Genomic DNA, 27500 nt, shown 5'->3' with positions numbered 1-27500 from the left:
ACATGGATGATGTAGGTACTTACATGGATGATGTAGGTACTTACATGGATGATGTAGGTACTTACATGGATGAGTCTCTCATCTGATCATGACTTTTCCACTAGTGTCAGGAAATCCTATTTGGCCCAATTGATTTCCAAGGGAATATCTTCCAAGATTCCAAGACGTTCTTACCACTGTACTCTTCCCTTATCAGACCCATCACTGAATACAATGCCCCTTTTAGTATGCACAAAGCAAAGCATATCACTCAACTGGAAAAGGCCCCAAAGACTTCTAAACTATGGAGGTAAAGAAGACCTTCTAATTTTCTTAGTTAGAACTCCTCTCCATATACTCAATATCCTTCAGGTTGCTGCGAAGTGACCTGTGTCTTGCCATGAAAAATTCCTAATTTACCTATCCATTTCTTTGCAAAACCTGTGGAACTAAAGACACCCGCATCAAAGAACTAAATGTAAGCTAACAAGTAAGCAAAAAGTACAGTTTTGTACCTACCATAAATGTAGATGTTCGAAGATCCACATTGCTGCAGTCCTTACTTATGGGTAGTCCGCTGTCCTCGGTCGGCCCGAATACCAAAGTATTAGGCTGACGTCGGTCATGGGCGCCTAGATCTGACATCAGAGCGTCAGGGTATAAAGGCGCATGACCGACGTCATATCCTCAGTCTTTTCTTGCCCCAGATGTCAGAAGGCCAAACCAGAAAGGCCACAGCCAAAAACAGAATACCTCCCAAAAACATGCCCAACAACAACCATCACCTAAAGCATAGCATCAAGTCAAACTACAGTGGGGAAGGAGGGAGGGTAAACTGGACTGCAGCAATGTGGATCTTCGAACATCTACATTTATGGTAGGTACAAAACTGTACTATGTTCTTCATCTCACATTGCTGCAGTCCTTACTTATGGGTAGAATCCCAAAGCAACGGGAAAGGGAGGATGGTAAAAATCATAAAGCATTAGGGGCCGCTAAAATGCCCTGTAAAATTGCAGTGGCAAATCCAGCCCTAGACTTAGAATAAAGAGGAAGGTGGTAATGTTTAGAAAAGGTATGCACTGAACTCCAAGTAGCTGCCTCCAAAATGTCTTTTGTAGCTACCCCTTAGAAAGGCCGTAGAAGTAGCAGTAGCCCTAGTGGAATGAGGCCTGATTCCAGCAGGAATCTCCTTACCATGATGGGAATAACAGAAAGAAATACAAAACCCAATCCATTTAGAAATAGTTTGTTTTGAAACAGGTTTACCCTGTGAACCCAAAGCAAAAGAAACAAACAATTGCTGAGACTGTCTGAACTCCTTGGTTCTGCTCAAATAATAACGCAACTGCCTGTGAATATCCAACGTATGCAAAATTTTCTCCTTTATTTTGGGGGTTTGCATAAAAAGTAGGCAAATGAATAGTTTGATTTAAGGCCACACTAGAAACCACTTTAGGCATAAAGGAAGGATTAGTACGCAAAGATACCCTATCCTTATGAAAAATCAGGAAAGGCTCCACTGCCATGAGGGCCTGTAATTCAGAAACCCTTCTTGCAGAGGTAATGGCCAACAAAAAAGCAGTTTTCCATGACAAATACTTTAACTCGGCAGTAGCTGCAGGCTCAAAAGGTTGTAGAGTAAGTTTTTCCAACACAAAATTGAGATCCCAAGCAGGAGTAGAAGCTCTATGTGGGGGTCTTATATTCTTTGCCCCTCTAAGAAATTGCTTAAACCAAGGATGAGAGAATAAAGGAGGGTCACAATCATAGTGAGCAGAAATGGCTGCAGCATGGACCTTTGAGGAGAAAGACAAACCCTTGTCCAATAACTCAGTAAGATATTGAAGAGCAACACTTAAATCAGGTTTGGAGACATCAATGCCCTTTCCTTTGCTCCAAATAAAAAATCTCCTCCATTTATCAGCGTAAACTTTCCTGGTACTAGGCCTCCTGGCCTCCAAAATAACATTCAAAACTTGTTGTGGAAGCTGAGACCCTCCCGAGCCTAAAACAGAATATGCCAGGCTGTTAGATGCAGAGACTGAATCTTGACATTGAGGAAGTGACTGTCCTCTTGTGACAAAAGGTGCGGAATCAAAGGCAGAGGCCATGGAGGTTCTCGTACTAAACTCCTCAGTAGTGGGTACCAGTGTTGTCGAGGCCAATCCGGTGCTATCAAAATCATGGTTGGCTTGTCTTGTCTGGCCTTCAAAAGTACCTTGGGAAGAAGAGGCAGAGGTGGAAAGGCATATACATGCAGATTGTTCCAACTGAATGATAGAGCGTCCACCTTCCAAGCTGTGTGATGAAACATTTTCGTGCAAAACTTTGGCAACTGGTAATTTACTGGAGAAGCGAACAGATCTATGTCTGGAGTTCCCCATAACACTGTCAACTGTTGAAATACAAGAGGATCCAATTTCCATTCGTGAGGATCCACTATTTGTCTGCTCAATACATCTGCTAAGGAGTTCTGTGCTCCTGGTAGAAACCTTGCCTGAAGATTGAGGTGTAGATTGAGAGCAGTTTCCCACAGAATCATCGCTTGCCTGCAAAGAGGGTAAGAATGGGTTCCCCCCTGCTTGTTGATGTACCACATGACAGTAGTGTTGTCTGTTTGAATCAACACCTGCCCTGGGTGAAGTAAATCTTTGAAAGCCATCAATGCAAACTGGACTGCTAACATTTCCTTCAAGTTGATATGCAAATGCTGGAGTTAGACAGGCCACGTGTTTTGCACCCATTTTCCATTGAGGTGTGCTCCCCAAGCCTTGTCCGAGGCATCTGTCGTTAAATCTGACTCGCCTCTGGCCGGGTCACAGAGAGTCCCTTGTTTAGGTGACATTCCTGAGCCCACCACAAAAACTCCTTCTGAATGCAAGGTATTATCTGAATGACAGTGTCTAGATCTTGGCAGTGCTGTGTCCATACATTTTTGAGATACCATTGAAGCTTCCTCATATGCAATTTGGCATTGGGAAGTACCAGAATACAAGATGCCATGAACCCCAAGGCTTGAAGGACTGTCCTTGCAGTCAGCCTGGACCGTAGAGACATTTGATGGAAATAAAGAGAAAGGCTTCTTTGTTTGTCCGGGGTCAAAAAGGCCATCTGGGAAGCTGTGTTCAGTCTCACACCCAGAAAGCACATGTCCTGAGAGGGTACTAGACTGGACTTTGTTTCGTTCACAGAATACCCTAGGCATCTTAACACTGCCATCACATACTGTAGATGATGAAGAAGTTCGTCCCTTTCTTGTGCAATAATCAGGCAGTCGTCCAAATAAGGATAAATCTGTATTCCTCTGAGTCTGAAAAAAGCTATCACTGGAGCCAGAACCTTTGTGAACACTCTGGGCGCAGTAGATAAGCCAAAAGGCAATGCAGAGAACTGATAATGTAAATTTCCAGCCCGAAAACGCAGGTACCTCCTGCAACTGGGCCTGATAGGAACATGAAGGTAAGCCTCTTTGAGATCCAGAGTAACCATCCAGTGATCTTTTCCCAACAGAGGTAAAAGTTGTTGCAAAGTCAGCATCTTGAACTTTGGAATGTCCAGGTAAGTGTTGAGGATAGATAAATCCAAAATTGGTCTCCACGTGTTCCCTTTCTTTGGAACTAGAAACAGGCGAAAATAAAATCCTAGGCCCACTTCTGACAGAGGAACTGGCTGTATAGCTCCTATTTGAAGAAGTAAAGAAATTTGTCTGTGAGCCTCTATCCTTTGCCGAGGAGGAACGTCTGGCATGCCTTTGAAAGGAGGCATGGTATGGAAATAGAACTTGTAACCTCGGTTTATAATGTCCAATACCCATTTGTCCTGGGTGACTAAATGCCAATTTTGCTTGAAAAGAGCCAACTTTCCTCCCAAAGGAGCTGCCAGGCAAGAAGAATCTGGCAGCTGAAAATGCAGGTCATTGGGCCTGTTTACGAAAGGACTGGCCCCTGCCCTCACCAGCAGATTGAGCAGGCGAACTCCATTGTCTCGGCCTGAAGGTACTCTGAGCTCTGCCCCTACCACGCCTAGATCTACCCCTAGACTGAGAATCAGAAGAAGGGTACGTCCACCCCTTAGTAGGCCAATTTCTACTAAACTTTGGAGGTTGTACCTGCAAAAAATCTTTAACAGTCTGCATAGACTTAGCCTTGTCTTCCATTTTCTTTAAGACTGACTCCACAGGAGGACCAAACAAAACTTCAGATTGTAAACGGGCATCCGGAATTCTAGACTTAACATGCTCAGACAAATTCTGATCCTTAAGCCAGGCGTGCCTACGAATAACTGAACCAGTGGCCGCCACCCTAGAAGAAGCCTGTAAAGCATCAAAACCACATTGCAAAGAGTGCTTACCCACCTGCTCAGAAACATGCACTAAATCCTGCAATTCTTTACACTCTATGCCCTCTGCCAAAGCATCCACTTTAGATCTTAGCTGAGAAAGGAGGAAATTCTGATACTTCAACATATGAAACTGGCAGTTCAAAGCTCTCATTGCTAAAGTAGAAGAGGTATACACCTTCTTACCCCATCTATCCAAAGCTCTAGCTTCCTTATCCAGAGGAACCGGATTCTTAACAACAGAGGCTCTAACACCCTTAGGCCCCTGACTAATAGTTTCTGGGTCCGCCCTAGGACTCTTATACAGATATTTATGAGCCTCAGGCACCCTGTAATACCTGTCCGGTTTAACTGGGGCAGGAGGCACAGAATCTGGATTAAGGGAAGCTTCCGAGAAAACATCTGAAACAACATCCAAAACCGGAGGTATAGCCAAGGGTCTATGCTGTGGTAAAAACAAGAACTCCCTAAGTCTCTTCCGGAATCAGAGTAATCCTGTCCCTCCCACTTAAAATGCTCCCTCATGGAATGCAGAGTTTCTGAAAATGAAAAATCCTCTGGAGGAGAAGCAGAAGGAGTGGAATCCTCTGCATCAGAATCAGAATAAGGAGGGAAATCTTGAATGTCTTCAGCAGAAGACTCTGAATCATCTGAGGCCTGCTCCAAACTTTCCAACTCTGGCTCCATCCTGGGCCTCTTATCAGGAGGGGCATAGAACCTCTAATTAAAGTAATCAAATCCTCTGCCATTTTAAGCATGGAGGCACAGACCCTGAAGAACCAGAACTGACACCAGAGGAAGGCAAGACAGACCTGCCTTTAGAAGGAGCCTTAGAAACAGTAGCAGAAGGCCTAACCACCCTAGGCATAGAAGGGAGAATAGTAACCTGAGAGGCCCCTTCAGCCTGACCTGCCTCCTGAGAGGCCACATCCTGTAAAATCAAAGTTTCCCCCTGGAACTCAACAGAAACTTCAGCCGGATCCACCTGTTCAGCTGTAGCTTCTAAAGGTCCGGCGTCCGAAACGGACGAATCATCCTGCCTAGGCTTTAAAGATTTGTCTTTGCGCTTCTTAGTAGAAGCAGGCATCGGAACATCCGACGGCATATTATAATTACACCTCTTGCCAAAGACTAACCTAGCGCAATCTAACCTCCGTTTTATAGTGCGCTTATTAAACCTAGCACAAAACCGACACCAGACTACGTCGTGCTCCGGTCCCAAACAAGGAATACAAAGCAAGTGGCAATCCCTATGCGGTATCCGTTTCCCACAAGAAATACAATTATTCACTTTTTCTGACATCCGGTAAGTAACTGAGGCAAGAAAAAACAAAAATATTCCCCAACGGGGTACTTAGCCCAACTTGGTATCGGTCTGAAACTCCGAAAACGAAAAATTTCAGAACGCCGAACGGCACTTGCAACGCTGCTTCTGCATCGGACCATGCGGCAAAAAAGACTGAGGATATGACGTCGGTCATGCGCCTTTATACCCTGACGCTCTGATGTTAGATCTAGGCGCCCATGACCGACGTCAGCCTAATACTTTGGTATTCGGGCCGACCGAGGACAGCGGACTACCCATAAGTAAGGACTGCAGCAATGTGAGATGAAGAACATCTTGTTGGAGATAGGTTTAAGTTTCCACTACAAGTCAAACAAAGTAGTGCTTTGGCTACCTTTAATGCTAATCTTGATGACTGAATGGGTGAGACAAATTCACACCAGGGTTATCATGTACACCTCCCCCTGCACAATTTGGGAAGCTAGCACTAAAAGTGTTTGAAAAGGGTCTGCATAAAGGTGTATGTGGCTAGGCATCTTATGGTCCCTGTAATCTCTTATCCAGTATGTTTTATTCATCTCAGATCACACAACACCTAAATTAATGGGCAGGCTATTGCACTTCAATGTTAACTGCTATCACAGGAGACTCTTACTTCCAAGAAAGATGCATCAATGCTGACTTCCACTTTAAAAATTAATATGAAAAACTACACTGCTGAAACTACAACATAGCGAGTACTCTACTAAACAGCTTTATTCTAATTAACATTGATTTGCTGTGTTGTCTGTAAACACTGCTTGAATTCTTTCACAGCATCACTCAATAAGGCAAAATAAGCAGTTAAAAGAAAAAAAGGACAGAAGAGTTTCTTTATTTTTTTTAGTATCAGCTGGAAAGTTTTGGGAATGAAAGCTCTTGGAAGAGGCAAATGACAACTTAAAATCTATCTACAGGAACTTTACCTGGAGGTGTGGTGTACGGCCTCATATTCCGTGCTTTCACATCAGATGTAGTTTCATCAGATATTTGTACATCCAGACCTGTAGGGTATTAGGAAATGTCACAATTAAGTTAGCAAAGCAACACGAATGTTGGCAGAAATTGCCCTCTCTAAAAAGCGTACCTGCTGTTTCTTTGCAGAATTATATCACATCTTCCTTGTATATAAATGACTACTGTCTCCCTGTCCTCCATGCACAAGGACACCAATGTACTGTCTCCCTGTCCTCCATGCACAAGGACACCAATGTACTTGAGATGTACGTACAATGTAAATGTACACTCAGTGCACTATTAAGTCTAAAAATCAAATACAAGAAAGCTCATCAACAACTCACATTACCATTTTAATATGAAGAGCGGTATTTGAAAAGCATTTTTATGTTAATAATGCTGTTTTGCCGACTGTAGGCATACACTGCAAGCATGAAGAAAAAAAGATACAAGTGATGGCAATGACAGTGGTCAACTTACTAGAAGATAAAGACTACTTTCCTGCTGTGTGGTTAAATTTCATTGGATTCTAGGTTGCCACCATAAAACAATATTTTGGTCACAGAAGGCCTGACAACTTGCATCACAAATAAAAGCAGAAGTAACACTTACAGTCGAATAAGACAATATGTTAATGACAGTGTAACAATAGTAGCAAGCTGTTAAAGGACGTTAACAGTGCTATAGCTGGCTGCAGTCCAAATGCATATATGAAAACCTATCATGATGCAAGTATTTGGATTATCTTTCGCACTGATAAACACGTGTTCTTTTGTAGTCACTATTATTTTAAAATGTATACTCTCCTACCACACTGTTTTAAATTTAATTTAGTCAAACATTATCCATGAAAGAAGTGAAACAAAACTTAAGGAATATTACCCATTTTAGAACAAATCAACCATAGAAAGGATTCTAGAATGGATGTAAACTCCAAAACATGGTTAAAAACACTAACTGATGCAATCACGCAACTCAAAATATGTAAAATGCAGACATGGTAAAACCACAGTGACAACCTATAGTAAGATCTGCATGCAGTGAGAGAACATGGATTTAGTGGTGCAGAGAAATGTCTACTTGTAGAATGCAGGTGTAAATGACTTGTGTATCTTGGCTCTTAAAATGCTAATACAAGTTATGCCCACTCGATGCAAGTTATCACTGCCATATAAAACATACTATAGCTAAACTAACTTTGTCCTTAACCATAATCCTACCCTCCCAACACTTGTATCCCAAAAAACACATTCCTAACCCTAAAACTGCAAAATAACCCAAAAACTGTCTAACCCCAACCTTAAAACTTTGACTCAAACCCTAATGCCCCTTCACTAACTGAACCTGTATGTTAAATTGAAACCATCAGCAACAGGTACATTACCAGCAGATACAAACTGTACCAGCTGTATTTTCACAATTGCTGACAGATTTATTGAGACAAGTAGACCAAGCACTACTCTGAGATTATAAACATTTTCTTTGTAACATAGTTCACTGTCAGATTCACTGCACTTTCTCAGCTGACATTACAAAAATGCCCACCACAAAAATATTCTACAACCACTTTTACAGTTTCAAAATGTTGCCCTTGATGAAAACATTATGTTCCTGTACCGAAGGCTTGTCTGCATCCTTATCTCAATCCATAGAAAAACAGAACATTTCGGCCTGTTGAGAACTTTCAGAAATGTTCATTGATAGGATCTTTTCTTTTTCCTGCTGTTAGCCATTTCCCTTTTCTCTTGAATAACTGTATACATTCACTTGTTTATAATTTAACAAGTCTCTATTGTTAATACCATTTGTTACAAAAACACACATTCAGAAGTATACTTTTTTGTTACACACAAGCACATTCTGTTATACACATTTCTTTTTTTGCACTTCCAGATGCTATGTCACATGCCATTCTAAAAATACCACACTATGATTATCAAACCTCTGTTACTGTGAAGGAAAACAGTTCCACCAATACATGTGTATGTATATATGTATGTATATGTATGTGTATATGGGTCTACTTTGTTGTTTCGCTGAATCTCATTTCACCCAGACCACATCGCTGAAAACAAATTACTGACAACTCATGTCAATGAACTTAGTATGAATTGCATAGAGTACTGTAAGGCAAGTAAAAGATATATGCAATTTTCCTCACTGTAGTGCGATCCTGGAGTTGCATATATATATATATATATATATATATATATATATATATATATATATATATATATATATATATATATATATATATATATATATATATGTTAGGGGGGAGCGGGTGGCTGTACCTTGTTTGTTTTATATTCTATTTTACCAAAAACTTCAAAACAACACACTTTAAACAGATATGCATAGTTACAACACCAATGGCCAACTCTCTGCAGTAGACAATATGTACTCAAAGTGGTTGGCAGTGCCCCCCACACCCCCCTAGCTATATATACACCAACTCCAAGATCGCACTACAGTGAGGAAAAACGGACATGCATTTTACTTGCCTTGCAGTACACATTGCCATATATATTGACCACAGTTTAGTGAAATGAGTTTTCAGTAATTTGAGTTTTCAGCGAAGTGGTCGGGGTGAAAAAATTCAACGAAATTAAGTAGACCCGTGTGTTTGTGTATAATAAATTATATATATATATATATATATATATATATATATATATATATATATATATATATATGTATACACACACACATATATATTATATACACGCATACTTCTATCAAATACATACACATATATTTTGTACACATACACTTCTATCAAATACATTTTTATATTTATATATATATATATATATATATATATATATATATATATATATATATATATAGTACACACACTTCTATCAAATATATATTACTATATATATACATATATACGTGTGTGTGTGTGATATATATATACACATATATATATATATATATATATATATATATACACAATATATATACACACACACACACACACAAGTACACACACTTCTATAAAAAAAATATATATATATATATATATATATAAATATATATATATATATATATATATATATATATATATATATATATATATATATATATATATATGTATTATATATATATATATATATATATACACACACACACACATACACACACACACATACATACACCACACATACACACTTCTATCAAATAAATATTACTTTAATTCTATCACTCTTATTTGAAAACCAAAAAAATGTTCAATCAAAATTTGAACCAAACTTTGAATCTTTGTCTCCATTGGTTATGTTACTTCCTTTAACCTACATTAGTTACAACAGATACCCAGATGACAGTTACACACATGCACGTTATTATGAACACAATAATGGCTGCTACAGGAATTATAATGGTTTTCCACCATTCTGGAAATAACTCATTTAACCAATCACTTCAGTCACTGTTCAATGTATTTCTAGCCCTTTCAGATATTGTATTTTACTTAAACTGTGGCTTTATAGATTATATCTTGTCTAGAATACAGCACTCCTCGATCAGAGCACAAGGACCCTTGCTTCTGCTGCATCTGTCATGACTGTAGATCTAGGATTGATCTTAATGTACCAATACCATTTCCCAATTCTCTCTCATGACATTTCTTATTTTACCTTCAGGTAATTCTTTGGTTAATCTCACTTGATGGTATTACATGTCCTACATAACAGGTTTCTTCCCATTCCATAGGAAGCCATTTATATGCTTTTGTACAGCAAATGTAGTATTCCCTAGCTACTGTGATACTGCATTCACTGACCCCCCCTTACTGGTTTTGATCTTATCTGTTGTATACATGCACCCTTTTGAAACTGTCTTTACTTCTAAGGGTGGAACATCTACCTTGTCTGGTTTACCACAACTCTATTCTTGTTACTAATTTTTAGCAAATCTTTTAGTTTACATTCTGTACTGCTAGGACCATTGGTCCAATCAGTTCCTTTACTTTGTCTTTGGTATTTCTTGGCATACGTTTTGCATGTATTTTATCCATTGTTGATGCTTTGATTTTTATTTTATTTATTTAATTGTTTACATCAGAATGTAATAACCTTGTCATCTTTACTCACATCCTGCAAAAACGTCCCTATTGCATGAAAAATGAAAGGATTGTTCTGAAAACCTGGAGGCAATTTATTTATGACATACTGTTGATTTTCAAAGGTCACTAATGTAATTCCTTGCACCTCCCACTATAACTGGAACTTTTAACTTCCCACATTCTTGTTTCTGCCCATAATGTCTGAAATTCTCTCTATGGTATTCCAAACATCTGTGTCATGCTCTTTTGGTTAACATTCAGTTCACTTTGACCCTCTGTTATCATCCTGCAATGTTAGCTTTTCTTTTTGACTTTTTTTCTGAGTCCTTTGCAAATACTCCCTTCTGTACCTACTTGTTTTTCCATTTTCTGTAGTATACAGTCCTGCGTGATATGCCCAGTTTTCTACAGAAAAAAAGACATGCAATTTATCCATCAGGGCGTCCCATAGCTGGAGGGCTGATGCCACTCAGTACATCCCTGTTGTCATCCCCCCCACCTTTTTATACTTCTCCCACGTCCAACTGCACCTATTTTAAACCCACCTTCATCAGTACCACGTGTAAAAAAAAAATGTGCTTAAAAATCTCCTTTGTCACTTATTCTCCCTCTAGTTTACTCAAATACACAATGTCACCTGGTACTCCTTTTTGTTCCAAAAAAACAGATGTACAACTGCATACACTATTACTAAGAATACAGTCTTTACATGGTGTGCTTGGGTAAACTGCAATTTCTGCATGAAATATGAACTGATCTAATTGTGAAACTTTGTTTGCCCTTTATACAAGTATAGCATAGGAGTTGTGTACTCTTCATTCACGGCATCTGAACTTTTGACTGTACTGTCACTTTTTACTGACTTTAAATTGTACATTCCATAAGCTACCAAAAAATATGCCATATCTGTAACTAAATCCTTTATTTTGTGAATAAGTACTTGACTGTCCTGTTATACCTTAAAAAATGCGTATGGTTACTCTTTTTTCCTAACTCGCCACACCCAGTGTACATTTGAGCACTTTAGCGGAGTCAGCTGAACTGGAATTTATTTCATCTTTAACCCATAAATCTGCAGGTTTCCATTGTAACCATTTGTTTAATTCTGTATGTTTGCACAAACTACTGCATACAAATTTTTATAAGTGTCATCTGTGTGCACTACTGTACATTCTGTAGCATGCATCTGTATGAGAATCACCCCTTGTCAAACTGTCTAAAACATCTTGCAAACCTGTATGTACCGTTGCTTTAACACTGGCATGTGTTTTTCATTACATTTTGTTGATAATTTCTTATTTGTTAAAAGCATGCTACTGCGAGCAGCAAGTCTGTATCATTTAAGTTCTCTACAACCTGTAAACTTTTAGCATGACTTACAAAATGACTATTTCATCTGACAATTTTCATAGGTTCATAGGTTCATACTAGGCTATCTGCCCTAGGGCATTTATAAGCCTAGCCAGAGTGTGTGTGGCTTTCACCACCCCTTAGGATGAGAATACTATACCCATTAGTTTGCTGTGCCTCTGTCCAGCAGTGATACAGAGATGATTCCCGGGGTAAACCTACGATCACCCATCCACTCGTCAAGATTTCTCGAACAGAGTCAGTGAGGGGCTCTGCCTCACATGGACTGGGATTCTGTTCCATAGTGTAGGGAGTCTCTGGGTGATGAATCTGTCCCTCCAGCACGTTCTATTTATATCCGTGTTGAGGTTTAAGTCTCTTGCTCTCGTGGCTCTGGTGGATTTGGATTTTTTGAGGTGGAGCATGTCCATTAATTCCGGGTTGGACATGGCCTTGTATGTCAGGCACAGATCACCTCTGAGCAGACGGTATGAGACTGAATAGAGCTGGAGTTTCTTCAGTTGGGCATCGTATGACACATGTTTGAGCCCCTTTATCCTTTTGGTGAGGAACTTTTGGGGTCTTTCCAACTGCTGCAGGTGTCGGGTAAGGTACATTCCGAATGGGGCGTTGTACTCAATCATTGGTCTGATAAGTGAAGAGTACAGGGGTACAATGACCTCTCCTGATCTGGATGTGAATCCCTTCATGATCAGGTGGGCAATGTAGAAGGTCTTCCTAACCACTTTGGCAATGTGAGTGTCAAAAGAGAGGTTACTGTCAACTTGGGTCCCCAAGTCCCTGATAACTTCTTCCGTGTTTAATGGATTACCACCCATGCGGTAATTAGGGGTTACCTTGTTTTTCCCAAAGGGTATGACTACACATTTTTTGGCATTTAGCCTAAGGCCATGGCTCTGGCACCAGTTATCCATTTCTATGAGACCTTTCTGGAGGATGTCTGTGTCTGATGGAGTGCCAATTATGGTGCCCAGTTTGCAGTCATCTGCAAATTTTGTCAGCCACAATCCCCCTATGTTTGCCTGCACTTCAGAAAAATAAATGCCGAACAAGAGGGGGCCCAGGACTGAGCCCTGTGGGACACCGCTCGTGACCGGCTTAGAGTCTGACATGGCACCAGCAACTCTAACCCTGTGTGTTCTGTCCCTGAGCCAGTTTGCAACCCATCTTGTGACATATGGGTTTACATCTAAGCTGGTGAGCTTTTCTATGATGCCCGAGTGGGGTATTGTGTCGAACGCTTTTGCTAGGTCAAGGTAGGCTGTGTGAACTGCCTTACCCTCATCAATGGCCTTAGTGACTGTTTGAAAAGTCGACCAAGTTCAAGAGGCAGGATCTGCCCTTGACAAAGCCAAATTGGGTAGGATCCAGTGTCTGTAGGTCCCCAATGTCTTTATTTATTAGTTCCATTATGATCCTCTCCATAGCTTTGCAGACAAGGCTCGTCAAGCTTATGGGGCGGTAATTTCCAGGGTCCGTAGAAGCACCGCCTTTGTGGAGTGGGACCACAGTTGCCGTACGCCATTCTTTAGGTACGTATCCTGTAGTAAGGCTAAGATTAAACAGCAGCCTTATGTGTGGGTTTAGTTCCTCATTGAGTTCGTGTAGCACACAGCCGGGGACACTGTCCGGTCCCATTGATGCTGTGTTTTTTGCTTTAGAGAGAGCAGCTCTCACCTGGGCATCTGAAATGTTTGGGAGGCTAGACTCTGGTGGGATAGATATTTCTCCTTTTGGGGTGGGAGGAGAAATTTGCACTGAACCTGTCTGCCAGTATGTTGGCAATGTCCGTGGGTTCAGTGATTTTTATCATTTTGGACTAATTCTGAGCATATCTGGGAGTTTCCACCCAGGTTTCTAACATAGCTAAAGAAGGCTTTATGATTGTCTTTTGTGTCATTAGCGATTTTTCTCTCAAAGTTGGCCTTGGATGATTTTATGAGTGATCGTAGTTTTTTGCTAGTATTGATCAGAGATGCCTTCCCATTTAGGGATTTTGCTCTGTCATGTAGTAGCTTTCTCCTCTTGTTGTAGAGTTTGTTTATGGCTGGAGTCCACCAGACCGGGCGCCTGCCTTTGGTGGAAAGGGTCTTGATTTTATTAGGGATTGCTTGATCCATACATTCCTGGATGTGCTCGCGGCATTTGTAAGGGTTTCAGCAGCGTGGGTTGTGGTTTCCACTGGCTCGGGGGCCTTGAAGGATACCACTCCAGTCTTAAGAAGTGTGAAGTTTGCTTTTGAGAAGTTCTTTACTGTGGTCTTTTTTGCTGGGGGTGGGGGCGGGATGTGGATCTCCAGTGAGATTAATTTATGGTCTGATCTCACCAATGAGGGATATACTTCCGGTGTGGAGCATTTTGTCCCCATGTTTGTGATGATCAGGTCTAGTATATTTTCTACTCTTGTGGGAATGGTGACTAGTTGTTTCATAGCATTTGAGTTTATGAACTCAAGGAACCTTTGGGCTAGGGTGTTGTGGCTTGAGTAATGTTCCCAGTCTATGTTTGGGTAGTTGAAGTCACCCAATTTTGACTTGTCCTGCAGTCTTTACGACGTCTAACAGTTTTTATAACAAAAACTAGGATCTCTGCCTCTACAGTTAAAACATTTAACCTTATTTTTTAGACTGTTGTACATACTGATCAAAACAATGAATCAAATTACAAATATACACTCTCACTTGTATTTATACCAAACAATGCTGCATTACAATTATCACTACTGGCTTGTTCATACCACCAACGTTATAATGTCCAAATTTTTTCAGGAGTCTGGTTTTAAGTCTATGGCCACAGAACATGTGCATTTAGCACTTATGTCCTTGCTAGTATCCACATTATTTCAGAAAGAGGCTTACCATTTTCAGAAATTGTTAACAGGTGGGTAGCCTGTAGACTAAAACTGCAAACTGGAAACTCCCTCTCGTCGAAAATGCTGAACGTCTCAGAGCAGATGCAAAGATGAAATCTCATTTCATCCACCTGGACGTTTCCTGATGCTGCTGAGCTGTTCAAGACAGACCATATTGAGGCTGGCGCAAACAAAATATTAACTAGTGCTTGTTGTAGCACTTTATGAATATTTAAAAGGTCTGAATTAGGTCTGGCACACCACTGTTAAATTAACAGTGTGTCAGGTCTTACAAAAAACTGTCCAGCTGTATATTAGTAATTGCTGACAGACTTACTGAAACAAGCCGATCAAGCAATACTGAGACATTAAAAATATTTTCTTTACAACACAGATTACTGTCAGATTCAGCTGAGGAAGTGCAGCTTCTCAGATTACAAAAATGTCTGCCACAATATTCAACCACTTTTATAGTTTCAAAACTGTCCTTGAAAACATTTTTTCCTGTATTGAAGCATTCTGTCTGCATCAATATCTCAATCCACAGAAAAACAGTTCTCAGCAGGCTAAAATGTTCTTTCATTGATAGGATAGTAACTTTTTTCCTGCTGCGTTATCCATTTCCCTTTTCCCTTGAATATCTACACATTCACCTGCTTATATCTTTAACAAACCTCTATTGTTAAATGCCATTTATTACAAAAACATTCAAAAGTACAATACTTTTTGTTCCACACAAGCACATTGTTAAACCAATGCACATTTCTTTTCTGCACTTGCAGATGCTATGTCGCATGCTATTTCTAAAAATATTGCACTATTACGATTAACAAACCTGTTACTGTAAAGGAAAAAAAACAGTTCTACCAAATTATATATATTAATCAAATATGTTCTACTTTATAATGCTTTAACGGTGAAACACACTCCCTAACTCATAGGTTCATAGATTAGTACTAAGCTAACTGCCCTTGCGAGCCATTTTAAGCCTAGCCATTTATCCCTTGTGAGACTCAAACCCTGCACCTTTTGCTTGCAAGGCAAACACCTTAACCATTAGGCCACCCTTCCCAACCCAACTCAAACAGTAAAACCCTATAACTAACCTTAAAACTACCTTCCCAAATTTTATCTCAAAACACATTAAAGTGAACTGCCATAACTACAATGCTCACGTCTCCCATTTTACCTCAATAAAAAGTGACACTTTCTTGGTGCAACTCGAAGTTGAGCTACTCTTGCACACCCATGCCTGCATCCTGTAAGTAACATGGCCATAGTGCAGAAAGCAAAAATCACTGTCACCCCATATAATAAATCAAAAAGCTAGGAGGCATGCCAGGTAAATAATAGAACTAGTGATATCAAAACTTGGTGCAAACACACCATGAAAGCAATGGACAGCAATTAATAGAAAAGCTACAAGCAGCACAAAATCTATAGTGAATAGCAACTCATTTGCATTACAATAATACAATACTGTACTGCTTTACTGCATCAGAAGTTAAAATGCTGTAATGCAATTTTCAAATGCAAATCTTTTATTTAAAACTTCAGTGAAAACATGGCCCACACAAATTATGCTTTTCCTGTGTGATATCACATATGATGACTGTCAATAGACTTGTGTCCATCTGTCTACACATACTTCAGGTTTTCCCTCAGTTGATTTGAACATTAAACCTCACAGTCATCACAGGGAAAATGTCATGTTTTGTTTTCTGAAGCCCCAAAACAGTCACTGGTGCAATGAAGATGTAGATCGCCATTTTATGCATTACATACAGTGGTGCAAGACGAACCACAAAAGCATAACAAAAACTAGGCCTTAAAAAAAGTTTTCTTACCATAACTTTCCATCTGTGTTGTCGATCTTCATTCATGATGGATGGGACAGAGTCCCCTAGCTACTTTATGCCCTGGGAGGCCCTATGGAAGGATATTCCTGAGCACCACTGAGCCAAAGGATGCACTTCCCCTGGAGACCATATCCAATTTGTAATGAGTAATAAAGGTATGAGGGGTAGCCCAAGCAACTGCTGTGCAAATGTCATCCATACAGGCTCTCGAGTGAAAGGCCACTGAAGTGGACACTGATCTGGTGGAGTCAGCCTAGACTGTAGCAGATGGTCATTTTCTTCCGTTGATAAACAAAGGCAATGCAATCTCTCAACCATTTTGATAAAGTGACTTTGGAAACAGGTTTTCCTAATCCTGGACCTGAAACTGACAGGAAGAGTTTATACATTTTTACTTGGGACTAAATCATTGAGAAAATTGGAACTGTCTATACACGTTTAACAAGTACAAACTGTATTCTCCTTTGTTAGAAAAGTTTGGAAAGAAAATTGGCAAGTCAATGAACTGGTTAAGATTTGAATTGGAATCAAACAACTTTGGGTAGAAAGGAGGGGTTAGCCCGAAGTGATACTCTCTGTGAAAAATATATGGCCGTTTTACACACGAGGCCTGTAACTCAGAGATCCTCCTGGCTGACATGATTGCTACCAGGAATAAGGTTTCCCAAGACAAAAATTATGTCACAGGTGGCTGATGGCTCAAAGGGTTGTTGAATTAAAGTTTGTAAGACTAGCGTCAAATTCCAAGGTTCAACAGGCTCTAAGTGGAGGTCTCGGATGCAGGGCTCCCTTTAAGAATGTTTTTTAGTGTGAGATAAAGGAAAAATAATTTAAAGCCATTCTGAAAATTGGAGATAGCTGCTAAATGGACTCGGATAGCAGAAGCTGAGGCTCCTAATTAGAATAATGTTGACAAGTATTCTAAGACTTTATGAATCAGGGCCGAGAAGGAACAGTGTTGTTATTCTTGAGCCCAGATCACAAATCTGTTCCATTTATTATGATACATTTTCCTGGTGGATGGCCTGAAGTATCTTTTGCACTGGGGAAGATATATTACTCTGCCTGGCAATTACTGAAGTGGAGAAACCAAGTGGTCAGCTTCAGACTCGTTAAGTCGGGATGGACCAGCCCCTGTGGATGAGGCAGCAGTCCTGGAGTTGGATCCAGAGTCCATAGGGGGTGAACTAGGTGAGGGCACAGAAAGGGAAACAAGAATTGACTGGGCCAATAGGCTGCAACGAGGGTCACTTTGCTTCTCAACTGCTGCTCTTTAAGAAATGTGTTATCAGGGGAAAGGGAGGGAAGGCATACAGCAGACCTGGGGGCCAACCATATATCAGAGCATCTCTCGGACTCCTCCCGGGGGGGGGGGGGGGGATCAGGGCAAAGTAGCTGCTGCATTTGTGGTTCGAGGGAAAGGCAGAGAGATCGCAAGGCTGGCCTAACAACGAAAGATTTGTCATGATTAAGGGATTGAGAGACCACTTGTGAAGCACAAGTATGTTTCTGCTGTTTGTCTACAATCACATTGGAATTCCAGGGAATGTGAATTGCCACTGTCAAGATTACAGGATTGAGAGACCACTTGTGAGGCACAAGAATGTTTCTGTTCAGTTTGTCTGCAATCACGTTGGAAATCCAGGGAATGTGAACTGCCATCAGAAAGCAGTCTGAATCCATCACCCATTGCCACACTCTCAGGGCTTCCCAACACAACTGGTAAGATATGGTTCCTCCTTGTTTGTTGATGTACCGGACAGACATTCTGATTGGATAGCAATCGTCCCAGACGGAAGAGCATATTGGAATGCTTGCCATACTAGAAGCACCACCCTCAGTTCTAGGGCACTGATGTGTAGACTAGCCTATAATAGGGACCAAGTGCCTTGGACTGTTTTTCCCTGAAAATGCCCTCTCCCACCCCATCACAGATGCATCAGTGGTCACTACGGCCTTGGATTGAGGGGGGGTGGTGAAAAGGGGCGACTCCAGAACTCGTGCTCTGGCTTCATCCACCAATTCAGAAATTGTTTGCAATGGTCTGTTACGCGGATTGGATAAGACATGGGATGCTCTGGCTTCATCCACCAATTCAGAAATTGTTTGCAATGGTCTGTTACGCGGATTGGATAAGACATGGGATGTCAGTAGGGACCACGGAGATGCTAGAAGCCACTGAAGCAGCCTCGTATGGAATCTCACCAGTGAAACCAGAGTGATTGCCACTGCCATTGAACCAAATAGTTGTAAGACTAAACAAGCTGGGACCAAGTCTCGAGAGTATTGGTTGCAGCTAGGCTCTTAACCTTTGTAACCTGTGATGATGTAGAGCAACTAGACAGGATCTTGTCTCGAAAATTGCTCCAATGAATTCTAAGCTTTGAGCTGGTACAAGTTTCTACTTCCGTTTATTGAGATGCCCAATATGTCTGCCAGTTAAAGTGTAGCAGTAGACATTTGATGGGGGCAGTAAGGAGCCACTAGTCTAAATATGGAAACACCCAGAATCCTTACAGTCTCAAGTGAGCAGTTACTACTGCCATGCATTTGGTGAACACCCTGGGGGCTGTGGTGAAACTGAAAGGCAATGCCCGAAATTGATAACAATTGGCTCCCAGCCAGAAGCGGAGACAATCTTCTGGATAGTTTTCCCATTTTTATATGGTAATATGCACCCTGAAGATCTACTGAGCACATCCAATCATCTTTTCCCAGAAATGGAAGGACAGACTTAACTGACCATCCAGAATTTTGTCTGATGAATTTGTTAAAGATACTGAAGTCTAAAATTGGCCTCAGTCCACTGTCTTTTTTGGCACTATAAAGAATCTTGAGTAAAATCCAGATCCTGTTTGGTCTGGTGGGACTGTTGGATCACTCTTCTGTAGCAGCTTTAATTCTTCTTGAGCTGCTGCATCCATTTGACTGAGTGGAACATCAAGAATTTGTCTTTGTGACCCTGGGTAAAGGCTGAAGGGAATATAGTAACCTCTGGTTATTATCTGCACCCAGGAATCTGAGGTTATTGAATGCCAGGCCAAGTGGTGCAGAGAATCATCCCCCGACTGCCTCCAAAGGTAAGCAATTGGGCTGCTCTTCAGGAGTGCTGATGGGGCTGCCCAGAGATGGAGTCGCTGAAGCTTAGGTTTCGTGGGCCCCCTCTGTCATGGGAGGGGAGTCATCTTGAGTTTTCCTCTCTACCCCAGAGAGAAACTCACCATGTGCGTCACAAAAAGGCCCTTGGGATTCCTTGAACCACATCTTCCTGCTTCTGATTCCTGGTATACAATCGCTGAGGGGTGGAAAAACATACGACAACAGCAGACAGGGTCTTTCCATCTTTCTCACACCTGGCTAAGGTGTCTAACTTTACGGCCAAACAGAAGAGACTCAACGGGAGTGTTGATGAAGGGACTGAGCAAATAGATAATCTAATAATGATGCAACGATGAGCAAAGTACTATAAAAGGATCCAATCCTTGCATAGCTGGCCTTAGGCATAGGTCAACTAGGCAGCCACCTAGAGAGCTGTTCTAGCAGGGGCACTTTTCCAGTAATCTGGATGGTGCAGATAGACCAGGATGGGGGCACCAGCTTGTGTGGTGTGGGGTGCTGTGGAGCCCTTTTGCCTAGGGCACAAGTTCACCAAAGGCCAGTCCTGAATGCTTGAAAAGTAGACTGTATGGAAATTGCAGTTAAACAAGAAAACTTACCATGACAGTGCACATTTGACTGATCACTGCTGCAGTAGCCTCAGCTATATAGGTTACATCCTGCTAAGGATAACACACAGTTGGCCAGCTTCCAAAGCTTTCAGGGCACCTTCCATGCACCCAATACATTAGTTAACTTGAGCTAAAGTAAACTATCAGGGTGGGCACCAAGCCATTCAGAACTTTCATGCCAACAGAGTGGGAGGCTAAAGCCCTGTCAAGGGTAATGCTTGCAGAACAAAAATAAAAGGTCCTCACCCTGGCAATAAAAACATACAAAAATGAGTATGGAGGAAGGTAACAGATATCGCAGCAGGGTTCATTCACAAACCTACCTTGTTACAGTAAGTTCATGTACACAACTGTAGTATGCCTATCATATGAATCACTTCTATATTAGCCTTAGCTATATGGCTAGATTACCACAGCATTCACAGACTGGGGAGAAGGAAGGATAATGGTCCAGGAGCTCCTGGGGAATGGTCTTACTAAAGCCAGTCTTAGACCTGGACCAATAATCTAGTTTATAGTGTTTTGTAAAAAGTATATACAGGCAACCAAGCTGCTGTTTCTAGAACACTTCTGTGGCACTTCAAAGGTTGGATTCTAGATGGAGGCCCTGGTAGAAATAAGCCTAGACTCTGCTTGACCTGTCTTGTGATGGGTATAAGACAAGGTAACAGCATGATAGCACCACTAGGAAACAGTCTACTTTGACACAGGTTGCCTTGACTCATTTATTGTGAAAATAAGAAAGAGTTCCTGAAAGATTTTGTTCAGACAATTCTGGTACTGTCTTGACAGAAATATGGTAGAGTATCCTCTCCCCCCTCATTTTTTCATTCTGGAAAGACAGGGAGATGGACAGCTAGGAAAGACAGGGAGATGGACAGCTAGGTTTAAAGCCAATTTGGATCCCACTATAGGTTTAGAGAATTGTTTCAAGGAAACTATCTTTGTGGAAAATGAGAAGGATAACCCACCATAACAGCTTGCAACTTGGATTCTAGTATTGCAGAAATCAAAGCATTGGCAACACCATTTTCCTTGTTAAGAACCTCAAGTCAGCCTGATGACCTGGTTTAAACAAAGATTTTTTTTTACAAAACAGTTAAAGATTCCAAGAATCAGCCACCAGTTTTCAAGGAAAACTGGTATGCAATGCCCCTTTCAAAAACATTTTCACACGACACTGAATTGAAAGCGGGGATCCATGGGTAGATATGCTGAAACAGATGACAAATGAACCTTGATGGAGATACAAGACAGGCCAGAAGACAGGAACTTACAAAGCAGAACTACAGAAACAATAGCCCTGAAAACCATGCTAGTTCCTGTCTTAACAGCTACAAAATCGTTTCCATTTACTAATGTACAATTTTCTATTAACAGGTACAGGCCTCATTTAATACCTGTGGCATGTCCTCAAAATCTTTAGCCATCGCTTTTCAATCAGGGCAGTTAGTTGCAGTTGTCTGGGGTCAGGATACATCAAATACCCCTTGTTCTGTGTGAATAGGTCCACTCTGTGAGGAAGGTTATGCTAATTTTTCTTGGCCATTTCCTAAAGAAAGTAAAAAGAAGAAGACAGTTTTGTAAGATTGTACCATAAGGAAAGATGTCCTTCTCTGTTGCAGTACTCATACCACGAGGGAGTTACCCACCATAGGCAACCTGTCAACCAGTATACAAGACTTCACTACTGTAAGGTGCATGGTACATGGCACTTAGATCTGACATCAGCCATATCAGCCATATAAAAGTGACAAACGCATACACCATTCTCATAACGGACTGCCTCAGTAGGAATTCCAGCCTAAGGAAATAGATTAAGAATCATCCAAGAAGAAGGGAGGGACAGGAATACTGCAACACTGAAAAGGACATCTATCGCTATAGTGACATTTTACACAACTATTCTATGTCTTTCTGTTCATTTGTTGCATTATTCATTACATGAGGATGAATACCAAAGCTCATGAAATAAGGGAGGAGGGAGCAGACAAGGAGCTTTCCAAGAAGCCATGCAGTATGGTTCTGGAAAATCCTGTTTTAGATTTAGAAATTACACCCAATTTATAGTGTTTGGTGAAGACTGAGGTCCTTCAAAAATTGAGTTGTGTCCAATCCCTTGAAAAAAGCCCCATATGAGGCAACAGCCCTGGTGGAATGAGCCCTAACAAGGTAAAGGAGAGTCTTACCATGTTGAGAACGTAAAAAATAGTCTTGGAAATCCAGGAGAAAGTCTACCAGAGCCGTGGGGTGGCCAGAGACAAAAAGCTGATCTGACTTTGTAATAATCTTAGTTTTGTCCAGATAAAATCCAAGTTGCCTGTGGATATCTAAAGTATGGAGGAGCCCGTGACAATGCTGGCTAGTGACAGCTATGCCAGCGAGAGTAGGACAGTGCATGTGTAACATATGCCAGCATAGCTAGCTGGAGTTTTGTAAAGAATTGTATGTCATTTGTATATCAAACTGATTTATACAGATGCTAGTGTTGAAAATGTATTTGTAAAGCTACTTGTGCTAAAAATGCATAAACAGTGGGTCCTGCTGGACAGAAAAGAAATACACCTGTATGTCACACTGCATAATAACTGTTGAATATACTTTAGAGAGGATGCTTGAAGAGAAGAGGTTAATTAAGCTCAATCCAGATAACGGAGTAATAGGTCAGACATTACCTGGTTTAGGCCATAAAGATCGTATCTTACAGATCCGATTGCAGCCAGAGATAAAATAGCTTTGAAAACCAGGAATAAGAATCCTACTGTACTGTCCTTTTGGGGGGGGGGGGGGGCTAATGGCTAACCTGGAAGGGTGGAAGTTTTTGAACTGGTTTTACAGCTTCCAGATGCTATAACATCTTAGCAAAGCTGTGCGCGCGCGTGTGTGTACATTTTAGATCTCCCGAGATATCCCTATATATCTAGATATATCTATATCTAGATATATCGATATAGATATATCGATATATCGATATCTAGATATATCGATATATCGATATATCGATATCTAGATATATCGATATATCTATATCTAGATATATCGATATATCTATATCTAGATATATCGATATATCTATATCTAGATATATCGATATATCTATATCTAGATATATCGATATATCTATATCTAGATATATCGATATATCTATATCTAGATATATATCTATATCTAGATATATCGATATATCTAGATATATCGATATATCGATATATCTAGATATATCGATATATCTATATCTAGATATATCGATATATCTATATCTAGATATATCGATATATCTATATCTAGATATATCGATATATCTATATCTAGATAAATCTATATCTAGATAAATCTATATCTAGATAAATCTATATATAGATAAATCTATATATAGATAAATAGATACATCTATACACATCTATATATACATATATATACATACACACACACACATACATATGTTGACACACAGGTGCTAGATTCTGGTTCAGTTTCTAGTAAAGGGGGTAGTGTGGGAACCAGAGTCAGATGACCACATTATGTAAAATCCAGCACTGAAATGATTTTTATTACTAGGTAAGACAGACGTCTTGGGGAAGTGTGTTTGTGAAACTTGACAAGTGATTTGAAAAGTATAGTTGTGTACCTGTAATCTGAAAAGATGCCAGCAATAAAAACCAAAACCAAAACCAAGACCAAGAAAAACGTTGGGAGCCCCCAATGAAGGAACGTATCCAAAAAATGAAATAATCCAAGTGGAATGAATAACCAAGTTTTAATAACTCCTCGTGAACACATACACTAGTACATTAACGCTTTCAATGAAACAAGTGCGTTTTCGTAAAAAACTTAATCAGACAAAGCAAAACCAGTTGGAAACAGTTTAGACATTTTAAATAGTTAATTCAAATAAGACTTGTATTTCCCCATTGGTTCCCACATTAATTGAATAATTAATTCACAAGTAAAATCATTACTTTAAAGGAGTATGCTTTGTAATGATGCAATATATTACTATGTAGAGTGATAAATAAATAAATAAATGTTTATACTATAATAAAATAGGGACTGAATGTAACATATATACATAAAATTATTTAAATATATGTACTTATAAATATGTAAAGTATGTGTGTAAAAAGTTGAATAAGATATTTTAATAAAAATCAAATACAAACTGATAAAAACAATAATAAATCTATCCAGAGAATCATAACTTAGCTTGCCTTAGTTTTAACACTGATTTGATTGAATAGTAATAATAACCGAGTAATACAGACAAGTATGTTTTGGTTTCACTTAATGAAGTGCATATTGCCTATTCCAAGATCCAATGCTTGCTTAATGACCTGTTGCTTGAAGGATCTATTTCCTTGGAAAGTTTTAATTATTTACTTAACAAAACACAGAGAGTACCTTCAGTGTTTGGGATACCCAAGGTACACAAAAATGTTATGGATCCACCTCTTAGATTGATTGTGGCTTCTGAAGGATCTATTATTTCCCCATTAGCCAAATTTGTGGACCATCAGTTAAAAGAACTTTCAGGCTTGGGTGATTCCACACTGAAGGACTCTTGGGATTTTTTGAGAATTTTAAAACCAGAAGTTTACCAAGATAATTTATTGTTTATTACTCTTGATGTTATTGATTTATTTGGAAGCATACCACATGACATAGGTCTATTGTGGTTGGAGGAATATATGGTTACTTTTGGTTCATTTTCACACAATGATTTTGTTACTACCCTTGCCTTGATGGAAACTGTTCTAAACAACAATTTTATGTATTATCAAGGAGAATTTTTTAAACAACATCGTGGTGTGGCAATGGGGGCCCACTGTGCCCCCACTTATGCCAACATTGTTATGTCTTGGTGGGAGCACACTTATATTCAACAGCAGATACCAAGATTGTTGGATCTTATATAAGCGTTTTTTAGATGACATCTGTATATTTTGGACAGCAGGGGAAGAAAAATTTTTGGAATTTTTGTCATATATCAAGAATACCACTAGTTTTTTGGATTTCACTTATCAAGTGGACTACGATACATTCAATTATTTGGATGTTAATATTTCCAAACGAAATGGTAGATTTTCATCTAGGGTATACAGAAAACCGACATTTTCCAACTCTTACCTGCACTTTCATAGTGGGCACCCTTTCTTTCAAAAGAAAAACTTAAAGGGCAACAGGTCAGAATAAGTCGGATGACATCGGAAGACAATGAATTTTTATTAGAATGTGATCATGTATGTAATATGTTTGCTGACAGGGGTTATCCATTAGCATTGTTGAATGAATTGAAACCGGAAGTTAAAAAAGGTAGGGTAGATAGATTTTTTCCTATATTGGGACAAGACATTCCTACCACCCCTGGTACCTTAAACATTACCAACAGACAAGATACTTATGTATTGGATTACAATGGAGATTCAAATGTTATCAAGAATGTGGTTGGTAGGGAATGGAAAAAAAATTCTTGAATTTACAGATTTGGAACCTTTACGAAATACTCCATTAACATTCACCTACAGAAGGGATTTAAACTTTATAAATATTTTTGAAAATAAAAGCAGAAATAAAAGTCGAGCAAGGGTAGGCACCTTCAAATGTGGGTCCCGTTCCCAGTGTTATTTGTTTAATGGATCCAAGTTGGATTTGACAAGTAGAAACAGAACACTGCACAGTGATTGTTTTGCTAACTGTCATACTTATGGATTAGTGCATCTTGCTTTATGTAAATTATGTTGTTCCTTTTATGTCGGTAAGACTGAAAGGAAATTGAAAGCACGTATTTATGAACACTGTTATGAAATTAGCAAACAAAATCACACAAATGCATTATACCGTCACAAAATTACTTGTCAAGAGGCTACTTATTTGTTTTTTGTATTAGAAGTAGTTGATAAAGATACCAGGGGGGGGGGGGGGGCATGTGAGAAACTCGGTTAGAATACCGAGAACTTTTTTGGCAAGTCATCTTGGATGCAACTACCCCCCCTGGATTAAATGATGCCATTTCAATCAAATCAGGCAAGCTAAGTTATGATTCACTGGATAGATTTATTATTGTTTTTATCAGTTTGTATTTGATTTTTATTAAAATATTTTATACAACTTTTTACACACATACTTTACATATTTATAAGTACATATATTTAAATAATTTTATGTATATATGTTACATTCAGTCCCTATTTTATTATAGTATAAACATTTATTTATGTATCACTCTACATAGTAACATATTGCATCATTACAAAGCATACTCCTTTAAAGTAATGATTTTACTTGTGAATTAATTATTCAATTAATGTGGGAACTAATGGGGAAATACAAGTCTTATTTGAATTAACTACTTAAAATGTCTAAACTGTTTCCAACTGGTTTTGCTTTGTCTGATGAAGTTTTTTACGAAAACGCACTTGTTTCATTGAAAGCGTTAATGTACTAGTGTATGTGTTCATGAGGAGTTATTAAAACTTGGTTATTCATTCCACTTGGATTATTTCATTTTTTGGATACGTTCCTTCATTGGGGGCTCCCAGCGTTTTTCTTGGTCACAGTTGTGTACCTACCATAAATGTAGATGTTAGAGTGTATTCACTGTTGCAGTCATTACTCTTGGGTTATCCTGCTGGCAGGCTACCCGCAGTCGGCCAGAATTCCAAAGTCTAGGTCCGGCGTCGGTTGCTGTCGCCTTTTCCCTGACGTGTGGCAGGGGTATAAAAGATGCAGCAGGCGCCATTTTCTTCAGTTTTTCTTGCCCCAGATGTCATGTGCCCCCAAATTGGTAGGCTGAAAAAATATGCCAATAAGAATGCATGCACAAAAATTTCCTTCATCTACAAGCAAATACACCAAATAGGTTGTATAGGCTAGAGAAGTGCAGATAAATCCCAGCAAAGAAAAAGGGGTATGGTGGGTGGGTAACCTGGACTGCAACAGTGAGTACATTACATTTATGGTAGGTAGGAACCATAAACAAGTAAAAGTACTATTTATGGTAGGTACACAACTGTACTATGTC

General features: G+C 39.7%; 2 protein-coding genes across 3 annotated transcripts in view; one reads left to right on the top strand and one right to left on the bottom strand.

Moving 5' to 3' along the window:
* Positions 1-27500, top strand: part of NDC80 (NDC80 kinetochore complex component) — a 2583329-nt gene that overhangs the window by 288340 nt on the left and 2267489 nt on the right. The window lies entirely within an intron of this gene.
* KDF1 (keratinocyte differentiation factor 1) overlaps positions 1-27500 on the bottom strand; it is a 198036-nt gene that overhangs the window by 32838 nt on the left and 137698 nt on the right. For both annotated transcript variants that reach the window (XM_044071084.1, XM_044071083.1), the window contains exon 3: positions 6571-6648. In XM_044071084.1, the coding sequence (XP_043927019.1) occupies positions 6571-6648 (78 nt within the window). The remainder of the gene's footprint in view (positions 1-6570; positions 6649-27500) is intronic.

This window comes from Protopterus annectens, chromosome 5.part0 (genome assembly GCF_019279795.1).
Source record: "Protopterus annectens isolate FY-2018-M chromosome 5.part0, PAN1.0, whole genome shotgun sequence".
Taxonomy (NCBI): Eukaryota; Metazoa; Chordata; order Ceratodontiformes; family Protopteridae; genus Protopterus; species Protopterus annectens.
The sequence above is the reverse complement of the archived record's forward strand: the minus strand, read 5'-3'. Positions and strand labels throughout refer to the sequence as shown.